Source organism: Prionailurus bengalensis, chromosome D4 (assembly GCF_016509475.1).
Source record: "Prionailurus bengalensis isolate Pbe53 chromosome D4, Fcat_Pben_1.1_paternal_pri, whole genome shotgun sequence".
Classification (NCBI taxonomy): Eukaryota; Metazoa; Chordata; class Mammalia; order Carnivora; family Felidae; genus Prionailurus; species Prionailurus bengalensis.
Genome location: NC_057359.1, coordinates 10,180,531 through 10,203,775, shown reverse-complemented (window position 1 = coordinate 10,203,775; position 23,245 = coordinate 10,180,531). Strand labels below are relative to the sequence as shown.

At 46.3% G+C, this 23,245-nt stretch overlaps 1 protein-coding gene across 2 annotated transcripts in view; it reads left to right on the top strand.

Annotated features, from left to right (window-relative positions):
• Nucleotides 1-23,245, top strand: part of DMRT1 (doublesex and mab-3 related transcription factor 1) — a 111,122-nt gene that overhangs the window by 56,238 nt on the left and 31,639 nt on the right. The window contains exon 4 of one of the 2 annotated variants that reach the window (XM_043565381.1): nucleotides 9,828-9,972. In XM_043565381.1, the coding sequence (XP_043421316.1) occupies nucleotides 9,828-9,972 (145 nt within the window). Of the gene's footprint in view, nucleotides 1-9,824; nucleotides 9,973-23,245 lie in introns of both variants that reach the window. The other variant, XM_043565380.1, reaches the window with a different exon arrangement.

The following is a 23,245-nucleotide window of genomic DNA, read 5'->3' as shown; positions in this document are numbered from 1 at the left end:
TAGCGGGCAATATGCATTTCTTGGTTTCCCTTGCAAGAAGCCTTGAGAGCTGTTCAATGTTTTCTTACGTCTTATGATAGGTCTCATGAGACCTCATTAGTTATAGCGTGTCTTAAATAGTATTTTCGGAGTCTTGACGTTAGAGAAAGCAGACATTCCTGTGTCTTCACAGTATTAACCAAATCGAAATGACTGAACATCTGGCCCTTAAGCATGGTTTTACGGCTCCGCATCCTGTCCTATCCTGCCACCCCTCTCCCACCTTCTTTGTGCTTTAGGGAAACAGATTTTTGGTCCTTCTTGTGTCATTTTGGTTACTTAGAGGTGGGCTCTCCATCATACTTCCGGAGGGGCCGTTCTGTGCCACTAACCCCCCGTGAGTTGGGTATGCCCCGCAACCGTCACCAGCCTGCGTTTGAGTTTCTAATACCACCTCCGGCGGAGTATGTGAGTATATGTGTGTGCTTACGCGTAGCAGGTGGCCCCAGACGGTCTCCCCTTGCCCTCCAAGCCGTCTATCATGTTCAGCACTCATAAGATACCCTTCACACTGCTGATTTATGCTAAAAGTATCCTAATGTTTCTGACAGCTCATGTGTGACATGAATAGAATCCATATTTCCTAGAGCAGCTAATCCAAGTGGCTTATTTCCCGATACTGCTGATAGGGCTATATCTCTTGGTGTCACCGCCGTTGAGATTCTGATGGTAACATATTGTTTGTGGGTCACCAGTTTTGTCTAAAACAGTAGGTTGGAACACAGTAGCAAAGGTTAATTAAGTTTGTCCATCAAATGGGAACAGATATGGACGCTTCTAATGCTTCCGTCCTAAAATCGAAGTTCCTGAATGTGTGGTTATAGGCATGTTTTCTTATTTTCAGACTCCCTCCTCACAAAAGTTTATTTGATCTTGGAGCTGTGAAAACAGGAAGAACGGGTAAAAGCCAAAGGCAGTGAGTGAGTAGATCTTCATAATCATCAGACATCTTAATTTAAAGTGGGAAAAGCAAGCGAGGTTTAGTGTAGAAGCTTCCAGGGCAGATTTGCTTTGTTTGGATCCTGCTTCTCTGTTTAATCCCTTTATGAGTTACTTGATCCCTCTGAGCAGTTAGTTCTTATGCTAATGATTATTTTACTTTGAGGACTCAGGAGAAAACAGGACAGGTCTCTGTAGTATCTCTCAATAAATTTACTTTCTTCCTGTGAAAGTCCGTTAGTTCTGTGGTCAAGAAGCAACATTTTCTCAAGAAAGTTACTTGAAGAATGTCACTATCACAGGCCCCCAGTTCTTTTCTTAAGAGGTGTTGTTAACGCTTCCAGAGACTCGACATGTTAGAGAAAACGGAGAGTCCTCTTTCTGGCTAGTTATCAGCCCCGAAATAAAAATACAGACCTTTTCCTGCCCTTTTCCACCAGCTACTTTACTGAAGCCGTATTTTCTATCAGCTTTTACATAAATGATGCATTTCTGTCTGGCTCTGTAGGACTTAACTTGGAAAGTCAGGGTTTGTGTTTTAGATTTGTGAATCAAAGCGTATGTAAGTGTTGACTCAGGAACTAGATAATCCTGCAAAGATGTGCAGTTTGGGAAAATGAGGGAAGCACTGGGCTCGTTGTGGCCAGAGACTGTCTGCAAACAGACCTCTCCTCTCTGTTTTCTGAGCCCCCTTAAATGCATCTGGATTTTTCCAGGTTGTAGGAAAAGGAACCATTTTTTAAATTGGGCTTTTTCTGATATGTACATTTTTTTTTTTTTAATGCTTATTTGTTTTTGAGAGACAGTGCGAGCAGGGGAAGAGCAGAGAGAGACACACACATAGAACCTGAAGCAGGCTCCAGGCTCTGAGCTGTCAGCACAGAGCAGGACGTGGGGCTCAAACTTGGAAGCTGTGAGACCATGACCTCCAAAGTCGGACACTTAACCAACTGAGCCCCCCAGGCACCCCCGTGTACCTAGTTTTGAAAGTCCTTGCTTCCTTTCACCAGATTTATATACCAATGCCTTTCAAGCATTTTAGGTGGAGACCCACAGTAAGAAATGTTATACGATGGGATCCAGTATTTGTTTACACAGACATGTAAACACAAAATGAAACTTTTCGTACAGCATCTCTTATTCATACTGTGCACAGTGAATTGCCAGATTTCTGTTCTACTCTGTTTCATTCCATTCATTTCTGTACTGTTATTTTTTAAAAGTGCTGCTTGCAACCTGCTGAATTATTTGGGGCCCACAGATGGTCAGAGTGCTGCATTTTGGAAAATACTCTCCAAGGAGTAAACTTTGTTCTATCAGCACCCAGACGCAGATGGTGAAAACAAGCAATTGAAAAAATAAAATAAAATGAAAACAACCAATTGAACAACACAAGTTTAAAAAATTTAATTTTTTTTTCTGTCTTAATTGTTTTGTATAATCAGGACAAGCATAATGGACCACTGATAAACGCACTTGTGATCCTAATATCCTGTCAGGTGTCCACCCCTTAAAGTTTCTACAAGAGTGGTGTGAATCTTCCGTGCCCTCGCCAGGACCTCCTGGGAGTTGGGATCTCTTCTTGTGATCAGTTTTGGTTCTGTGTTTCCAAACACAGAAGACTTGCTTCTCTGGTGCATCTTATGGCTGTTGCTCATGTGTCTGAAATCTATCAGACATTGAGCTCTGTTCCTTCCTTTCTTTTTGAGAAAGCCCACTTACACAAGCTTCATTGGCTTCTGCCTGTGTCACAGACCTTCTGGAGCTGTGGGAATCGTGGGGTTCACAGCTTCAAGCATCTCAGATGTATCCTTTCTTAACCCACCTGTCCGCTCTGCCGTACTGCATGGTCACCCTATTCTGTCTTCTCTCCTCCCTCCTCTCTGAGGAATGAACATTCCTTCCATTTTTGGAGGAACAGCTCTAGTTTCTTCAGCCTCTTAAGTGCTGACCCTCAAACTCCGCCCATTCCCCCTCAGTTTACCGGAGGGGTCCACCCAGGCTTGGCGGGAATCTCTTACAGAGGCCTGAGTGTGCTCAAGGCCAATCTCCCCCTGCTGTCCCCTTGTCTTCCTCCTGCTGGGGAGGGGTGAAGGGCATTCCGAATGAGCCCTGAGGAGAAAAGGCAAGGTGGATTCAGTGGAGGAAGTTAAGGAAGGCAGGCGAGAGAAGACAAAGCCCTAGAGGACAGGAGAGACCAGGAGGGAAGAGGGGAGGATGGGCTGTCGCCGGAGGGAGTCCGCTGTGTCATGAGTCAGTCAGCACTTGCCATGTTAACGTTTCAGTAATCTCGGAAATGGGTGCGTAAGAGCGATCACTTTCAGCCCGTATGTTAAGAATAATTCTTGCCACCTGTGATGCGTGGCATGGCAGAGGATGGATGAATGAGGTGCATTTTAGGAAGTGAACGGGCACTTGCCCTTTGGGTCAAGCACCCGTGCAGGTAAGGTCTGTGAACGAGGAGGGCTCACAGTGTGCCATCACGTGAGCCTGGAAACAGCCATCCCTTCTGGATGGTTTGAAAAGAAGCTTATACTAAAACTGGAGAGGGGCGCCTGGGTGGCTCAGTGAGTTAAGCGACTGACTTCAGTCATGAACTCAGGTCATGAACTCACAGTTCGTGGGTTCGAGCCCTGTGTCGGGCTCTGTGCTGACAGCTCAGAGCCTGGAGCCTGTTTCGGATTCAGGGTCTTCCTCTCTCTCTCTCTGTCCCTCCCCTGCTCACGCTCTGTCTCTCTCTCTCTTTCTCAAAAATAAGTTAACATTAAAAAAAATTTTTTTTTAATAATAAAGAAATCCTTTAATGAGGGCGAAAGTCAACCCCCAGCTTTCACTCTTAGCATCACCAGGAGACCTGCAGTTCCACAGTGTGTGAAGAACCCTGACCTTTTTCATAAAAACATTTCTGTTCGTAAAACCAGAGGTCCGTCCCACATGTGGCTTCTGCAGCTTAAAAGGCTGCAAGCCACACGTCACTGCCAAGGGCATCTTCTCATTATTGGCTTAAATATCGGAGCTTGCGCTTAGGAATTTGATCCCGTACGGTTCTCGAGAAGTCTGTTCGCTTTCGTGGCCAGCTCTGCTTTGCCGCTGAGCCACGCTCCGTGAACAGCTAGACCACAGTTTGGTCTTCACGAACCTCTTCCAGCCGTTGCCTGGATGGAGTGTTCGGCTCGGGGTAAGACCAGACTCTTCCTGGCTGACGCGCTCCCGGACAACCGGCGCGTGCTGTTGAGGAATTTTTTTTTTTTTTTTACAGGAAGTAGGGTCTAATATTTTTACGTTTTGTTGGGATTTTATTGTTACTATAAAAAAGGGGTGACTAAGGTATATAAAAAAGAAACCTGTGGTTCAGATTTACTGCGCTGCGTGTCCTCCACGGTTTAATAAAATAAAACCCAAAGCTCTTAGGTTTTCCTCCGGGGTTAATACTAGCATCATGCACGTTCCCCGCCAGCCCAGCTCCTATCTGTAGGTCAAACTCTGGTTCAGAGACTTGGGGTGGGTAATAAGATTATAAAACATGCCTCTTGCTGGCCAGCTAGCACATGCTAATAATCATGGGAGTCGTAATTCACTGGAATACTGGGGTTTTAGGTTTTCCTTGGTTTGCGTGTTTAATTTAAAGGAATAAAAAATAAAACCTTGAGAAGAAACAAAGTAGCACTGCATGAAGCGGAAAAAATTATATCCTTTAAGCAGAACTGAACGCTTCCTCTCGTTTGTGTGCAACTTGTACAACTTCTATCCCTCAGTAGAACTTTGCTGTTTCAGCTGGAGGTGTGGGGGAGGGTAGGGAGGGCGGGGACTAGGCTAGTCTAAAGCGGGTTTTCTCACCCTTGGCCCTCTGTGAAATGTGGGGCTGGATAATTCTTGTTGTGCGGGGCTGGCCTTTGTATCGCAGCACCCCGTCTCTCCTCACCAGATGCCACAGCACACCCTTCTCCTTGCCACCCCCCCAACTGTGACTCACAAGTGTCTCCCCACTTTGCCAGGTATCCCCTGGAGGACAGATTGCCCCCAGTTGAGTATTACCGGCTTAGAGTAAAGCAGGTTTCCCCACCGTTTCCTTCTTTACCCATTTGTCTAATCCGAAAGCAGCCAAGGTTGTGGTGGTTTTTTGTTTGTTTGTTTTTGAGTTAGAAGGGAACTAGAGTTTTAATTTATTTTTAGGTTTCTATATTTTGAGAGAGAGAGTACGTGAGTGAGGGAGGGGGAGAGAGAGAGACCCAAGCAGGCCCTGCACTCTCGGCGCAGCTGGGCTAGAACCCATGAACCATGAGATCATGACCTGAGCCCAAATCCAGAGTCTGACACCTAACCAGCTGAGCCATCTAGGTGCCCGGGATATGCAGTTTTAAATCTCATTCTGCCACTCCTTTTTCTGGACAAATCACAATTCGATTTTAGCTTCAGGTTTCAGAGGGTAACAAATGGACTTAGAAATACTACAGTTGATGCTTGCACCGCACTGGGGGTTTGCACTGCATGAGTCCACTTATGTGCGACTTTGTTGTGAGAAACACAATACTGTCCTGTAAATGTGCTTTCTTTTCCTTGTGTTTTACTTTTTCTTAAATTTTTTTGTGTGTTTATTTATTTTTGAGAGAGAGAGAGAGCATGAGTGGGGCAGGGGGAGAGAGAGAGGGAGACGCAGAATCTGAAGCAGGCTCCAGGCTCCGAGCTGTCAGAGCAGAGCCCCATGTGGGGCTTGAATTCATGGACCATGAGATCATGACCTGAGCCGAAGTCAGACGCCCAACCAACTGAGCCACCCAGGCGCCCCTCCTTGTGTTTTCTTAATAGCATTTTCTTTCTCCTAGCTTTCTTCATTCTAAGAATACAGTTTATGTGTATTAATTTTCTATTTATGTTATGGGTAGGACTTCCAGTCAACAGTAGGCTATTTAGTAGTTAAATTTGGGGAGAGTAAGAAGTTATATGTGGATTTTCAACTGCGCAGGGAGTTGGCACCCCTAACCCGCTGTCCTGTTCAAGAGCCAGCTGTACATACAAGTCCACAGCCTTATGTCCAGAGATCACATGGATGGTTATTTGTGGATTATTCTTCATGTTGGATGTGGCTGAAGTGATAAATGGCTTCAGAAAATTCACATTTTAATAACCTCAAATGGAGTCTGACCCTTTGTATCTTTCTCTTTTCCTCACAGTCTTTTATAGCTCAGTGGTCTTGGGATTCATTAGGAAAATCGACTGTTTGAGATCAAATCAGTCCTTTTCTATTTCCAAATAATCCTTGTTATCAGGTGCTTTCTAAAAACAGAAGAGGCATTAAAGGAAAACAGACGTGCATGGGTTTGAAATGTGTTTATCTTTCGGTAAGCTCTTTTTGAAAGAAGAAAAACACTCTACAGTTTATTTGAATTTCTTTTCAAATAATATGCAACTTGAAATTGGCAGCAGTTGACCTACCTATCAGACTTAACCTTTTGCCTTTTTTACTTAATACTGGAGATGTTGGGGTTTCACACTTCTTGGGGGCGTAGGAAATATGTCAGTACATCTAGGACACTGCTTCTCAATCTTCGTGTTACATTAGAATTACCTGGGGAGCTTTGAAATAGCCCAAGGCCAGGCCACCTCCCAGATCACTGAAATCAGACACTCTAGGGGTGGAGCCCAGGCATCAGTGCTAGGTGATCTCCTCCCACTCCTCCAATGGGAGTGAAGGTTGTGACCCAGGCGTGCCTTTTTATGAATAAAGTTTTATTGGAACATAGCCACGTTCATTCATTTACCGGTTGTCTAGGGACCATGTGGTTTGCAAAGCCTAAAATATTTCCTGTTTGGCCATTTACCAAAAAAAAAAAAAAAGGCATGCTGATCCCTGCTGTAGACTCACAGTGAACATTTTTCAAACGTTTTGAAAAGAGGCTTTATACAAATTCCCAGTAGAAGAAAAAAAAAAATCCAGCATTTTGCAGAGCCAGCAGGTTCAAGTACTGTCGGTTTACTTGTACACTGGGAAAATTGAAAAGCATTTTTCTTGAAGAACTGACTTGCAGATGTTGTCACACCGGGAGGAGATGTCACCAGCTCCGTGCCTGGAGTGGGTGGTGAGGAGGCTTCATCGTGTGTATGATGGCGCTTTGTGCTCTAAAGCTGACCCCTGGCTTCCCATTCAGTGTTCATTACTTACACTGTGTAATTGACTTGAGGGAAGTGTGTAGAGGCAGAAACGGCTATTTGAGGGTTTGAAGATTGTTTGAGGTTGTTACCACCACTGCAGCGATTCTAGATGGTGGCAGACCCCTGAAAAGATTCCTTTCACGCCGAGGAATCTCACGTATGAAAAGAAAAACAGTGAAAAGTTAAAGTGCTCTTTACTTGGTTTCCATCCTCCCTCAGCTCAAGCGGAAAGTTGATGGTTGTAAACCGTGTTGGTCGCTGGCCTCTTACGGGTGCGAAGTAGGAGAGAATGTATCATTTGCTCTAGTCCCTGGTCACCAAAGTGAGAGTTTTGAGCCAGCAGAATCAGCATCTCCTGGGACTGTGCCAGACTGAGGCCCCGCCCCATATTTACTGAATCAGGATCCACTTAGCCTCAGGCCATTTGCGTGCCCAGTAAGAGAGCCCTGGGATGCACTGGTTTAACTGATAACTGGGTGCTGTGCAGTTAGGTGACTGCTGATTGTCACCACCCTCCTAAATGATTTCATGGCCCCTTAATTGCTCTCCTGATGTGGGCTGCTCATTAAGGGCAGCCAATTTCCCCTTTGCCTATTTCCAAGTATGGCTTGCTTGCCCTCTTAGTAAGGACTTAGGAGAAGGTAGAAGATGAAAATTGGGTGACTGAGCTTGGAGAGATACTGTTTCATATGCTTCAGGGAAACAAACTGGAAAGAGTAAAGGGAACTTCCCAGAAAACTTCAGTTGAAAGAAATTAATCAACCAGAATAGAGTCTTCTGGGCTTCTCCAAGAAGTAATGTGCCCATCAGAGCATTCATTTGTGCTGGGGGGGGGCACTTGGGAGGGGCAAAAATGAGTCCCTTGAGCTTCTCAAATCGGCAGACAGAAGGTTAGGAACTCTGGCCTTTCCGTGTCAAACGTTCAAAGTACACGTAGGCCTGTAGTAATTGGAAAACTGTCCAAAATTTAACATTCATAGATAATCTTGAGGAACCCTGCCAGCCTCTGTCATGTTAGTATGATTTATTTGATTGAAAGACATGAGTTTGAAATTACTCTTTAATCCTTGGACAATATTGATTTTTCCTGAATGTTCCCTTAAATTGACTTTTAAATAAAGTTAATGTCACCTAAATTTAATTTTTTTGTTTATTGTTGAGATAGCATGTGAGCAGGGGAGCGGCAGGGAGCAAGGGAGACAGAGGATCTGAAGCGGGCTCTGTGCTGACAGAGAGAGAGCCTGATGCGGGGCTTGAACTCCTAGGCCGTGAGATCATGACCTGAGCTGAAGTCGAAAGCTTAACTGACTTGAGCCACCCAGGTGCCCCTAAGTTTAATTGTTTAAATGCAGTATAAATCATTGAAGTCTAGCTGTTCTTGCTGGGGAGATAACGATCACATGTGTAAAGCTCAGTGTCTGTTCCAGGGGCCATGCGGGAAACAGAGCAGGTCTCCATGTTTGTGGAAATGGCCAGGAAGTGCTGAGAAAGCAGAAGGGGGGCCCTTTTAAGTCTTTGAGTGAGAGGTCAGGAAGCGATGGGGTGCTGCTCCTTAGTTAAAAGCTGCCTCACTGTCCCAAAGACAGAGTCCGGTTGCCATAAAGACACACGACCGCTGAGGCTGGCTGCCACCGCTGCTGGAGGGGACGGCATGTGCCTGCCTTCTGCCCTCCACGTCTCACTGCATGTCCGGTTTGCAGAATCCACATCACCTCCAGAACCCTGGTGACAGGAGGGTCTGGGAAGCGGAGATCCCACACTTGGGTTTCTTGCTGCAGGAAGAGCATGGAACAGGGTGGGAACAGACGTTGAGGACAGTATCCAGCACATCACCATCGTGATGACAACAGCTTACCCTTACACATGCTTTGTGTGTTGTCTTTTTTTTTTTTTTAAATTTTTTTTTTTCAACGTTTATTTATTTTTGGGACAGAGAGAGACAGAGCATGAACGGGGGAGGGGCAGAGAGAGAGGGAGACACAGAATCGGAAACAGGCTCCAGGCTCTGAGCCATCAGCCCAGAGCCCGACGCGGGGCTCGAACTCACGGACCGCGAGATCGTGACCTGGCTGAAGTCGGACGCTTAACCGACTGCGCCACCCAGGCGCCCCTGTGTGTTGTCTTTTTAAAAATATTCTCTTAAAAAATATTTTTACTTATTTTTGAGAGAGAGAGAGAGAGAGAGAGAGAGAGAGAGAGAGACAGTGTGCGAGCAGGGGAGGGGCAGAGAGAGGGAGACACAGAATCCAAAGCAGGCTCCAGCTCCTGAACCATGAGATCATGACCTGAGCCACCCGGGCGCCTCTAAAATATTCTTTTTCTCTGAATACCGTGAGCTAACCCAAGGTAAGATGCCAGGTTTACACATGAGGCTCCTGGCCAAATAAGTTAGACGGAGGTACAGCGGCGAACCAGCTCCTATGCCGTGCTGTCTCCTCTCTATTGCTGTGTTTTCCGTAGTGCTGGTTAATTGAGTATCATGTGACTAAGTGGGGTTTTAGGGGAGCTCTAGTAGGGACCCCAAGATAGAAGAGGCACTGTGAGGATGCACACATCCTTAGTATAGCTGGGGTCCATGCTCTGTTCATGGTTGAGGATACTTCCAGCATCAGTGGGCTATTCCCCTTATCGGCAGGTCTTGTAATAATTGTAAAATGCAGCTTTGGGCTCAACGTCGCCTTTCTTTTTTTCTCAAGCAGATGAAGAACTCGGAGAACCGCCACGCAATGAGCTCGCAGTACAGAATGCATTCTTACTACCCGCCTCCCTCCTACCTGGGCCAGAGCGTGTCCCAGATCTTCACTTTCGAGGACGGCCCCTCTTATTCGGAAGCCAAAGCAAGCGGTAGGTGCCCGGTTGTGCAGAGCCTGGATTGGGGTGGAGGGAGGCCTAGCGTCCAAGGCCGGCTCTCTAGACCTCTCCGAGGGCTTGCCGGTCAGGAGCCCTTGGAAGATCACTGTGCCTCCTCTGTGAGTATTCTTTACAGCTTTTAGTTGTGGGATGTTTTTGCTTCTCTAAATTAATACCACATGATTCTTTTCTGAATACCTGGAGTGCCAAGAATACAGTGAGAGCCTCCCTCCCATCAGAAGCTAACAAATATGTTTTCAGGAGGATCAATATGAAATACAAACTCAAAGGAAAGCATGGTTCAAATCCTGATCATTTTTGGTGAAGTGTTTCTGTGTACTGAATACCTGTTTTCCAAAACTTTTCCATTCTCAAATTGAAGGCGTATTCATCTTTTGGGGGAGCGAATAGAATAATAAAACATTTTTGAATACCATAGGCCTCAGAGTTTATGCAGTAGCAATGCAAATAACTCTGGTATAAAGGCTTTAAAATAAAAATGACTTTAATGAGCCAAAGCACTTTGAAATACACAGTTCCTCAACTTCAATTTTAACCTTCTCCCCAGTATTTATGCTGTTAAAGATGGGCAGGTCTCTCATGGCAGCTGTGTTTCCAGACCCCATTTTTAAGATCCTTATATTTAAGCTTTATCTTTTGACCTAGGAAAGTGAGACGTGTATACATTCAAGGCAGAAGTAGAAATCAGGGCAGTAGCAAGTGGTGTGGTAGTAAATCGACTCTTGGAACCCACCCTGTACTACATAAAAAGAGAGGTTTTCAAAATAACTTGACTGTCTACAAAATAACTTGACTCTCTTGGTAAAGCAAGTGTTTAGGGAAGGAGAATCAGAACCATGCTTTGATTTCCAAGTTCAAAACAATTCTAAAAAAGGTGGGCAATTTATACTTTATTTGCCATACCAAGATGAAATAGAGGACTTCATTAATGTTGAATATAGAGTACAAGGGAACCAATCACTTTGAACTATAGATGGATGGAAGTACACGTTGATTTTTTTTTTCACTTTGACTCTTGTCAGGAGTGTACAAACACAACTCTGTATTATAAATATTCATACCATAGAACGTATGCCCATATGGTCCTTCTTTCTTACTGTCTCTGATTCTATGTATTTTTCTGGATTTTAAGCTCTTTGGGGACAGCGAACACATGTTACATACCTTTTTACCTGCTATGATGCCTTTTATTTGTTGTTGATTGGTTGAGCCAGTGGATGAATGAATGAATAAATGAATCAGGTATTATTTTTTAAATGAGCTCGCTCTGTAAAGAAATACCAGCCTAAAGGGTCAGGATCCTAACTCCTTGTCTGATGGAGTCAGCGCAGAATTTAGCGATGAAGCAGTTAAAGAAACGTTCGTTTGTACAGAAAATTAGGAGCGAAACCTACTTCCAGGAAGAAATTGCCTGAGCTTCTTGCTCCTGGAATAATGGAATATTTTCAGAAGCCACTCACACTCTTGAGAGAAAGGTGTAAATTCAGAGCAGGGCAGGAAGATAAAAAGATAAGAGGAAATTTATTAGAGCGGAGAGGGACAGCTCTGAGGAGGAGCAGGGGGTTTTTGAATTTATGGCAGCAAAGGCAGAGGCTCAGAAGGAGAGAGGTTACAGTCCAGGACGGGAAGGACCAGCGCTCAGAGGGAAATAACTGTGTGAATAACCGTGAGGATTGGTTACAACTTCGCTGGTGATACTTGGGCTTGAAAGTGAGAGGAGGCCTCAGACTTGCACTTCTGGCGCCCTGCCCACTCACCACTAATTAATCAGGAGGGTGGAGCTTCCCACAGGAGGGGCTTAGCTGGGAAGGGCCACAGTGAAACTCAGTAACCTCTGCTTTCCAGTTGTCATGGAGCAGGAGAATGTGAATTCATAGAAAATCTACATGTCAGCTAATTTTTTAAAGACGTGCGGCTTCATGACTTCCAAACGCCTGGTATTTGGGGCTTCTGTGTTGCATGCAGTGTTTACAGAGCAGGTGGAAGGGAAGAGGAAGTTGTGTTTGGGGGCCACCAAGGGCACCCTAGGCATTATCTCTTGGAACGATGGATCCTCAAGTTTTACCGTCAGCACTGACACAAGCAGGAAGCACTTGGGGCAACGTAGGCCCTTTTGCCAAGTGGGGCTGAGCCTGGCGGCAGGGTGCAGTGGGCGGGGGTAGGGGCAGCAGTGTGTTCACTTGTGACAAGGTGGCAGAGGCTGGCCATCAGCCAGTTGCGTTTCTCACTCCTGTCAGGTTTGAGTTGAGATCCTTTGATCGGTTGAGTTAGTAAGATGTGATTAGAAGATCTAAGTGGGGACTTGTAAGTAATTAGAAAAGTTGGTTGGTTTGCAGTAGGTTTAATGTTTAAAGTATACATTTGTCCATTAAATTAAATTTTTCTTCAGTTTCTTTTTTTTTTAATGTGTATTTTTGAGGGGTGCCTGGGTGGCTCAGTTGGCTAAATGTCCGACTTCAGCTCAGGTCATGATCTTGTGGTTTGTGAGTTCGAGCCCCATGTCGGGCTCTGTGCTGACAGCTCAGAGCCTGGAGCCTGCTTAGGATTCTGTGTCTCCCTCTCTCTCTGCCCCTCCATTGCTCATTTTGTCTCTCTCTTTGTCTCAGAAATAAAACATTAAAAAAAATTTTTTTTAATGTTTTATTTTTAAGAGAAGAGGGAGAGAGAGAGAGAGAGAGAGAGAGAGAGAGAGAGAGAGAGACATGAGTGGGGGAGAAGGGCAGACAAAGAGGGAGACACAGAATCCGAAGCAGGCTCCAGGCTCCGAGCTGTCAGCACAGAGCCCAGCGCGAGGCTCGAACTCACAAACTGTGATCATGACCTGAGCCGAATCGGGTGCTTAACTGGCCGAGCCACCCAGTCACCCCTCTTCAGTTTCTTTCAAGACAAGCTTAACCTCTGTACCGATTAAATGAGTCCCGGTTCAAAGTTTTTGTCTGCTTTTGCTGCAGATTGCAACGTATGAATAGACTGTGTGTGGGGGAGGATTACAGGGAAAGTTTCCATTTTCCTGTGTTGCTGTTTAATGGCTTTCTTTGTCAAAAAGCTAGGAAGCATTTCTTCCCCTTTCCATGTCCTGACCTATCGGGAGGTAGATCAGAGAGACGGCGAGGCCTGGTCGTGGTGTAGGACTTTGTAAGCCACCGCGAGCACTTTGGCTTTTATTTCAAGTGACACGAGAAGCCATGGAGTTCCAGTGAAGAGGTGACATGGGAGATATGTCTGTTTTGTGGTTTTGGAAGATCATGCTCGCAGCTGCGTAAGAACAGACGGTAGGGATGAAGGTGGAGGCGGGGGGGCGGCAGAAGTTGTCATAATCGTTGCAGAAGGTGGCAGTGGCTTGGTCAGGGTGGGAGTGTGGTGGTGAGGCAGGTGGTTTCGTTCTAGATCCGTTTCGGAGAGAGAACCAGCAGGATTTGCTCATGGATTTGGGATGGGCCAGCAAGGGGGAAGTGAGGGAGGACTCCCTAAGTTCTGACCTGACCCAGGAGTTTCCATTTATTGAGGTAAAGAAGACCGTGGGAAAAAGAGGTTTGTGGGGAGCTAGGACTTGAATTCTGCACATAGGAAGTTAGAGATGTTCATGAGTCATCCGAGTGGATCGTCCAGTAGGAATTGGATGTATGAAGTCCCAAGTTGAGAGACCGTCGCTGGAAATAAAAAAACCTGCGAGTGGGGCGCCTGGGTGGCTCAGTCACTTACGCATTCGACTTCAGCTCAGGTCATGACCTCACAGCTGTGGGAAGGTCGGGCTCTGTGCTGACAGCTCAGAGCCCGGAGCCTGCTTCACATTCTGTGTCTCCCTCCCTGTCTGGCCCTCCCCCTCTCAAACTCTGTCTCTCTCTCTCTCTCTGAAAAAGTAAATAAACATTAAAAAAAAAACTTACAAAAAAAGAAACCTGCGAGTTCCGTGCCTCAGTGTTCCTTGAAGCCAGTGTGATGAAAGCCCCCAGGGAAGCGAGTGTAGACAGAGCAGAACGAATGATGGAAGTTGGAGCCCCAGGGCCCTCCAGTCTCCGCAGGTGCGTCGCACATGAAGAGGACCAGTGAAGGAGATCGTGACAGGAGCAGCCCGTGGGGTGGGGGGAGAGCTCGCGGGGATTGCTATCTTGGAAGCCATGCGAAGACAACGGTGCATTGAGCAGAGCCACGGAAGTTGGTGGGTCAGATGAGGGCTGGGATCGACCACTGGCTGTTGGGAGGTAGAAATGATGGGGGACCGAAGCCAGCGGGGTTGGAGGTGGGAACCAAAGCCGGACTGCATTCAGGAGTGCGTGGGAGAGAAGGTTGGGGGCCCCCCAGGCTGGGCACAGACAGGTCTTCAGGGAGTTCTGCTGGGAGGGCAGAAGTGACATGGGCTAGCCGCGGGAGGGGAGCGGAGTTCAAGGAAGATCTTTCTGTCTTTTTCGAAGAAAGGAGATGGGTTTGTGAGCTGACGGGAGTGATCTCGTGGAGGGAAGTTTGCTGGTACGGGGTGTGTGGGGCAGGGCCACCGCCAGCAGGTTCCGTGGCAGGGTGTTGAGTCAGCAAGACCAGATGGGATGGGGGGGAGGCAGCTGTGAGTGCTGAGTTACTGGTGTAAGGAGAGGTAAGCAAAGGACCTAAAAGCAAACAAAAACTTAGTTTGACACAGCGATTTTATGTCTGTTGACTCTCACTTGAAACTTGGGGCTTGAATTTTTTTGTCCTTTTTCTAGGAATTCATTTGTTTGTTTATTTGTTTGTTTGTTTGTTTTGGAAGCGTAATCCACCTGTCATAAAATTAACGATTCACCATTTTGAAGTATACAATTAAGCGGCGCTTAGGACCTTTGCAGTGTTCAGCAGCCATGACCTTTATTTAGTTCAAAGGCATCTTTATCTCCCCAGAAGGAAATCCCATACCCGCTAAGTGGTCTTCCCTTACTCAACCCTACTCCCCCCACCCCCAGCGCCCTGGCAACCACAAATTTGCTTTCTGTCTTAATGGACTTGCCTATTCCGGAAGGTTCATGGGAATCGTACAACACGTGGTATTTTGTGACTGGCTTCTTTCCCTTAGCGTAACATTTTCAGGGTTCTTCCACGTTGTGACAGGTAGTAAGTACTTCACTCCTTTTTATGGCCTACTGAGAGTCCATTGTGTGACTAAACCACGTCGTCTTCTGTTCATCAGTTGATGGACATTTGGGTTGTTAGTACCTTTTACTGGTTATTGTGAATAGCACCGCCGGGAATCTTCGTGTTCTTTATGTGAAGACCCGTTTTCAGCTCTTCCGAGTACATCCTCAGCAGCGGAATTGCTAGATCGTGTAAGTCTGTGTTTAACTTTTTGAGGACCTGTCGAACTCCTCTGCCACGCCATTGCACGTTCCCACCAGTGTATGAGGGTTCCGATTTCTCCAGCCAGCTCTCGTTACTTTCCATCTTTTTATTACGATCTTAGTAATTCATTTTTGTTGTATCTTATTAAAGCATCAGACCGTGGGGGATTGTAAAATGTTCATAGTAACAGATGCAGGTGGTTCCCGAAATGGTGGCAGGACCGCCCTGAAACTAACGCTTCCTGGCTCCCAGTAAAGAGGTGTGTCTCCACAGCAGTGTCTCTGCGTTAACAGATACACCCGTGCTTATGGGCGGGCGACATTTCATGTCCGTAAGCCAGGCATCTTTCTCTACGTGTTGGATTCTTGTGTATAGGTTCTTGGAGTGTACTTGACTGGCCAACCCTTGCGAAACGGTTTCAGTTCACAATGAGAAAGATGAACACACTTTGATTTTTTTGTCTGTTTATTTTGCAGTCTCGGTGTAAAGTTACAGCTGGTACGTTCGGTTTCTTCTGGTTCTTTGGCGCCTTCCAGTGCAGACCCAAGTGGCAGGCCCCTGTGCAAACACCCTTCCTTTACATTCAACCTCTGCTCTTTCTGGGAGAAAGAAACACTCATTTGAGATGCTCCTTATATATTATGAGCTCTTCTTGTATTATTCATTTTGCACCCATAGGATGTCAGCAGCTCCGTGAAGCAAGATACAAAGCATTTACGTTTTCCCCCAAAGGTCAGATGGCCAAGGACAGTGGAAGGGCCTCTCTGAGTTGAAGGCCTTGTCTTCCTTCTGTGATGTTTGGGAAGCTTGCAGAAGTCTAGGCGTTCCCAGACATGACTTTTTTTTTTTTAATTTTTTTTTTTAACATTTTTATTTATTTTTGAGACAGAGAGAGACAGAGCATGAACGGGGGAGGGGCAGAGAGAGAGGGAGACACAGAATCGGAAACAGGCTCCAGGCTCTGAGCCATCAGCCCAGAGCCCGACGCGGGGCTCGAACTCACGGACTGTGAGATCGTGACCTGAGCTGAAGTTGGACGCCCAACCGACTGAGCCACCCAGGCGCCCCCCATAACTTTTTTAATCCATTTGCCATTAGCAATGTTGTAGCTGAGTGACTCTAGAGGTGCCTGATTTCACTGATGGCATCGGCTCCCTCCCCCACTGTTGTCACGACCACACGCAAAGTGGTTAAGCTTTCACCCCATGGAGTGGTTTTGCTTCCTGCCGCATGTTGGATTTTAGCAAAAGACCATCCATCTCATTTCTCAGGTGAGAACACTGACGCGGCGCTGCCTGTTGGAAGCACCCTCAGGTCTCCCCCTGCTCACGATCTGGGATGTCACCACCGCCCTTTCGTGAGGGGATGTGAGCTTCTGCCACGGCCCCTGGGTGGGGTGCTGGAAACATTCTGCGCTTAGCATCTCAGTGGAGCCACCACTAACCAGCTGTGTAGCCTTGGGAGTACCAGACCCTCCTCCTGGACCCTTGCTTCCCTCACCCCTTAACAGAAGGCGAGGGGGTGGGATGTGTCAAACCCACACAGGTGTTATGAGGATGAAATCATGTCGCCTATGGAAACAGGCTCTGTAAATCACAAAATGCAGCAAGAGATGGCGAAATACTGTACAAACTTCCACCATTCCTTTCTGCAAGGGGTGTGTTGACATTTCAGGCAGTTCTTCTTGTCAGGGAGAAAGATGTTCCGAAAATGTTTTAGAGTCCTGCTCAGACAGGAAGGAGGGGAGGCCAAGGCATCCGAGGGCTGCTTTTCTTGTGTATATTCTGCTCTGAAGTGTATGGCAAGCCTGCAGGGGAGAAAAACATTGACCCTTTTCTTTCTCTGCTTTAAGGAAAGCTGAGTATGTTTCATGCAACATTTATAAAATGTTAAGTTTAAACTTGGCTCTTTAGGAAATGACTTACCATTCGCTAAATTTTAAAGAAAAGCACTTGACTAGTAAACCTGTCTTTATGTAACCGTTTTATTTTCAGCTCCAGCTTTGCACAGAAAAGTATGTGGGGCATTCGTTGGCAATGACCATAGAGGCCAGTGTGTGCAAGGCAATGGATCCCACCCCAGGAGAGGAGATCTGGCTCAGATCCCCAGCTCTGGGCCTGATTGTACCATGCTCATTTAATCTCTTCCAGCCTTACTTCCCTCATCTGGAAAGTTGAAAAATGTAATAACAGCTTTACCTATTCTATATGGGCCACATAAACAATTATGTTAAAAAGGCATGGAGGAAGTATCTTAAATATCTTCCTGCAGGTGAATGGCAGTGGACTGTGCAAATAAAAGTCATTACAATCTAAGAAGGGCCTATTGTTTAGCCCTACGGGGGCCCTGTTTGAAACTAACCACATGTGTATTGTGATTCTTGAAATTAGTTAGTCATTGTGGTATTCTGAGTAAGGAAGATGAAGCATAATAATTTAATAAGCATATAATAAACATTTAGAACTAGCAGCTTTGGAGGCTTATTTTTAATGTATCACAAGTGATATGTTTGCTAAGAAAAGCAGAGGGAACAACCAAGGAAGAGGGGTACGGAAGGACACCAGCACGTTTCTTTGTAGCTAAAGAATATCCCTGAAAGCGAACTGAAGTGCCGTTTGATGCGGGCACACTGATTTCCATTGTTTCTTCAAACCTCTTTTTCTTCCAACTTGAAAAGAGCCCCTACAAGGCAAACTGTGGGAAAAATGGAGAACTGAGGGGCCTCCAGCATGTCTTCTGTGTAAAACACTGCCCCCTGACCAGGCCAGCACCAGTCTAGAAAGAACAGGCACTTCCCAAGGACCTACCTGAGGAAGGTCAGACTCACATAAGAAGTTCACTCACTGTAGCCCTTTCTGCAAGAGTTATCAGAGTGTGGCCTCACACAGGGAGCACAGCTATCGTGCTCATTCAGGTTTGCGCTTTGCCAGGGGGCCTCACATCATGCCCTGTTCTCAAAGGGCTCCTGGGGTCGTTCGTAGGTTCTTGGATGAATAAGAAACCGACCTCTGGATCCTTCCTGCTGGTGCCTCACCAGCCTGGAGTCAGGTGTTCTGGTGAACCAGTCAGTGAAATAAAGCAGACATGGGCAAATGTAGGGTACAACCTCCAGGCTACAACATATCCTGGATTCATGTCACGTAGAATATTCCCCATATTCCCTTTGGAAAACTCAAACTTAAAAGACTTATTTCTTTGCATATATTGCATATATTGTTATTTTGATGAGTAACACAGCCCTGCGAGTGAGGTCAAGAGGGGCTTCCTCACTAACCATACTTAAGAGAGGCCAGGTGGGGGTGGGGCACTGTGACATCTCTGGCCTTGTTGTCAGTGTTGAGGAACAGGAGCCAGCATAGGAACTCGGGTCTCTGAAGCACTCCTCCGGGCGTTCCTTCTGCTAGGATATCTTATGGTTTCTCTTCCCGCCCTTCCCTCACAGTTAGATAGCTCTTCCAACGTCTGTAAGACAAAGTTCTGTGTGCTCGGTGGGGATAACTCATTTAATTCTTTTTTTTTTTTTCCCTGAGAGAGAGAGAGAGAGCACATGCAAACAGGGTAGGGGCAGGTAGAGAGAAAATCTTAAGCAGGCTCTATGCTCAGTGTAGAGCCTGACGTGGGCTCAATCTCCTGACCTGAACTGAAATCAAGAGTTGAACACTTAACTGACTGAGCCACCCAGGTGCCCCTCATTTAATTTTTTTAAAGTTTATTTCATTATTTGTTTTGTGAGAGAGAGAGAGCATGTACACATGAGCTGGGGAGGGGCAGAGAGAGAGAGAGAATCCCAAGCAGGCTCTGCACTGTCAGCACAGAGGCCGATGCAGGGCTTGAACTCACATACCATGAGATCACGACCAGAGCTGAAATCACGAGTCAGACGCTTAACCGATTAAGCCATTCAGGCGCCCCCAATTCTTACAGTAGTATTATTACCCCCATATTATGGATGAGGACAATGAGGCTCAGAGACAGTGAGAGGAGAAGAGGTCCTCATTTCCAAGTGGCAGATAGAGAAACTGAGGAACAGTGATGACTGACTTAGCTTGTCTAAGGCCTCACTGAGCAACAGTCTGGCGTTCTCATGTGTGACAAACTTTCATGGAAATGGTGGCTGTCATTGGGGGTTGGAAATGTTCTATCTGCTGAGATCAAAGATATGCATGCAATAGTAATGCTTTTTCTGTAACAATAAAACTCTGGAACCTACTCTTTCATCATATGCATCATGCAGGAATAATCCTTCTAGGGATGTCTTTCTATAGCATGTGGTTATCACAGAAAACAAAAACAAAAACAACAAAAACGCTGTAAAGTAGACTTAAAAAACCCACCAGCGTATCAGGTATAATATTTACATTGCTCTTCCCAAAGCTAAATGTAAACTATAGAATGTCTCTTTGACTTAGCACAGTAAAGCCAACTTTTAATTTTGTGGTTATATATGTATTTTCTTTGTATTTAACAGGACAGACTGTTGATATTTGATGAAGGCAGACATAATAAAGTTAAAAAACTAGTTATCAGATTTGAAATTATAAATGTAAATAGAAACACAGTCAGCTACTTTTCTATAGTAATTTTTATTTTCTGTGGCTATTCTGTGTTATTTTAAAATTAGGGTGAATAAGGGTCGCCTGGGTGGCTCAGTCGGTTAAGCGTCCAACTTCAGCTCAGATCGTGATCTCATGGCTTGTGGGTTCGAGTCCCACGTTGGGCTCTGTGCTGACAGCTTGGAGCCTGGATCCTGCTTCAGATTCTGTGTCTACCTTTCTCTCTCCTTCTCTGCTCATTCTCTCTCTGTCTCTCACTTTCTCTCTCAAAAATAAATAAACATTAAAAAGAAATTAGGGTGAATTGAAGGCTTGTCTGTTTTCCCCAGATACTTTTTGAGAAAGGCAGTATTTTACATTCTCCCTAGTCTGTCCGCAGCTTATTACGAGGCTGCTTTTTACATATTTAATTTATTTATTCTCTTAAAACTCTAAGTTCAGTATACAGGGCCCCCTTTGTAGGGGTTTTCCTTTGGGCTAAAGAAGATGGGTCTAGAACAGGGCACAGAGGGTGAGCTCTGGAAACTATGCTTTTAGGAACTCCTGCGTGTCCTGACATAACTAGACTGAACATAATTAACTAGAAGACCGTGCGTGCCCGTGTCGTCTGTGCTGATTTTATGTTGATGGAGTTCAAGTGAGCTGTCTGGTCCCCTGCCTGCCTGATCATGCAGGGAACCCAGCCTTCTGTGGGCACATCACACATCACTGAGTTTGCCGATTCTGTTGCTCATTCAGCGACCATTTCTACTTAAAAATCCTGAAGAGGTAGCATCCCCCTGGGCACAAACTTGGGGGATACAGCAGCCACTCTGGCTAGAGCATCCGATGTCCTCACATGTGAGATTTCATCTCCGTCTGACCTGAATGCACTGGGCCTCAGTGATGCTTTCCCGGCCTGGTGCGGAGTAACTCGGGAGTTTATTTCCCCCCTTCAGCTCCTCAGAGGCACGGCCCAGGCCAAGTACAACTTGAATAACCTTCAGGAGAGCTGTGCTGTCCTTCTGTCGGCCGCTGTCTTTGAAAATTGCCTCCAGAGTTAGTGAGCAGGAACAGTTAAGATTTACAAACAATGATGAAGCTTGTCAAGCATCTTTCACCATCCATCATCCAGGTGCCGTGCCTGGGCGGTGAAGTGTTCTTCATAAAAACCAGCTCAGTGTGAAATACACCTCGCTGCAATGTTTACTGCTCTGAAGCTCGTCAGCGGCCCTTTATAGTAAATCCAGATTGCGATGTGACATTACAGTATATCATTGCCCGGCGCGGTGGGGTTTACACTGCGAATGAGTGCACTGCACACCAGATGAGGTGTCCAAATTGAGTTATGTCAGAATTTGGCTGTTATATGGGGATAGCTTTTGTTTTCCGAACACTGAAAGTTAGCTTTATATGTATTTATATATAGGCATATACTTCCCATCTTGCGCATATACACGGGTATACAATATAGGCTGAGGTCAGCTTCCAGCTGGGCTTCTGCTGTAAAGAATGGTGGCCAGCGTTTATGTGCCTTCCAACCGTTGTTCCCTGAGACTGGCATAACTTTATGGAATCTTCGCGGGGGGCTAGGGTGGATGGTTACTTCACTGCGGAAGTGGGGTTGCCTCTGTCCTGTGTGCACTGGTCATTTTCACCGTCCTTTCTTACAAAGCCAAGGAACCCTTTCTCCCGGGATTATTGCAATATGCGGGAATGATCCCTGTGATGAGGGGCAAAGCGAAGAAACCCCACAGGACCGCTCCACCCGCCGTGGAGCGCTGCACCTGTCAGCCGAGCACATGCACTTGGGGAGGTCTCTGTGAAGGCAGTTGCTTATTTATGGTTTTTCTAGTGGGTATCAAAATCCTAGTGCTGCCTCTGTTATCTTGAAAGATGCTGCTTCCAAGAAAAGATTTATGGTGTTTTAGCTTAAATCTGCAAAATAAAAGAGCACACTGAATTTATTGCATGATCGGGTTTATTTACATTCACCCTAAAAGTGCTGATATTAAAAATGAGCTCCATAAAAAAATAATATTCAGGCCCTGCAGCCCCAGGATCATCTTCTTAACACATATATTTTTAAATTCTGTCTTCAGTGTAGCAGGGAACCCGTCAGGAGAACCGTCTTGCGGTCTTTTCATATCTGGCGCCACAGTGAATCCGGGGCTCCCGGTGTTGCTACAGTGAATCCGGGGCTCCCGGTGTACACCCAGCCTAGGGTGGGGGTCCTCCCCCTTCTTTAAACGCAGTGGTAAGCCCCCCTCCCGCCCCTGCCCTCTGCTCTTCTTCTGGCCGCTCTCTCTGAGTCGCAATGTCTTCTTACTGGAGATTGATTAACGGTGCCACTTCTGAGCTTCCTCAAGCGGCACAGGACACAATTGCGGGAATGCGGTGCTGGCCTCTAGAGGTGGGACAGGGGCCAGAAGCCGTCCGTTGGCTCCGGCGCCAGGGGAGGGAGAGAACAGCCCCCACGTCCGCCCAACGCATTCTGTCCCTCGGGGGCTTCGCCATCAAACGCAGGATGGCCAGTTAAAGTCAAATTTCAGATTGAACCACAAAAAATGATTTTAATATAATCATGTCCACAACACTTTATTATGCTAGAAGTTCTCTATTTTGTCTGAAATTTAAATTTAATTCAGTGTCCCGTGTTTTTATTTGTTAAATCTAGCCAGCTTCATGCTCCATTCAAGTCTTAAGCACCGATTTAGGGCGCTGGGGTGAAAGGCAGAAATGAAACGTGGACACAGGCCAGCGATGCTTTCTGGAAGCATCTTCAGCAGTTGTAAGAGTCGCTTCGTTTATATTTCTATAAAAACTAGTACAAGAGGCAGCGCTGACCATGCTTGGGGATGGTCTCTTTTGGTGAAAGCCGTTTGTGGGTTTCTCAGTGTCCCACTAATACAGCAGCGAATAAAAATTACTCCGCTGGCCACTCAGCATCGGAATGGAAATGTACACGGTCTGTGTGTTTGGTTCAGTTGTATCTGTGTGCAGTTTTGCCAGGCACAACAACAACTCTTGAAACTCTCAGCAGGACCAGTTTCTCTCTGTCTCCCCCTGCCCGCCACCAGGATACACGCGGGTGGCTCGGTCCGTACCCGAGTAATAAACTCTAGGAGTGCCGTGACCTGGCCTCGTGCCTGGGATGTGAACCATGGTGGAGAGCACGGGACAGGGACCCTTTCATGTCAGCAGATCTCGGGAACACATGCCCTTCCCTTCCTGTCCACAGAACAGCTTTGCCTCATCAAAGCCTTGCGGGGCGGGGCGGTGGAGGGGAGTTGCCACGTGCCCAGCCGTCTTGCTCTTATTCGGGACTTGGTCGAGGTCTCTCTGTAACCTAAGGGGGAGGCTTTGCTTCCTCAGTTAGAAACCGGGATCACAACCGAACTTTATGGACA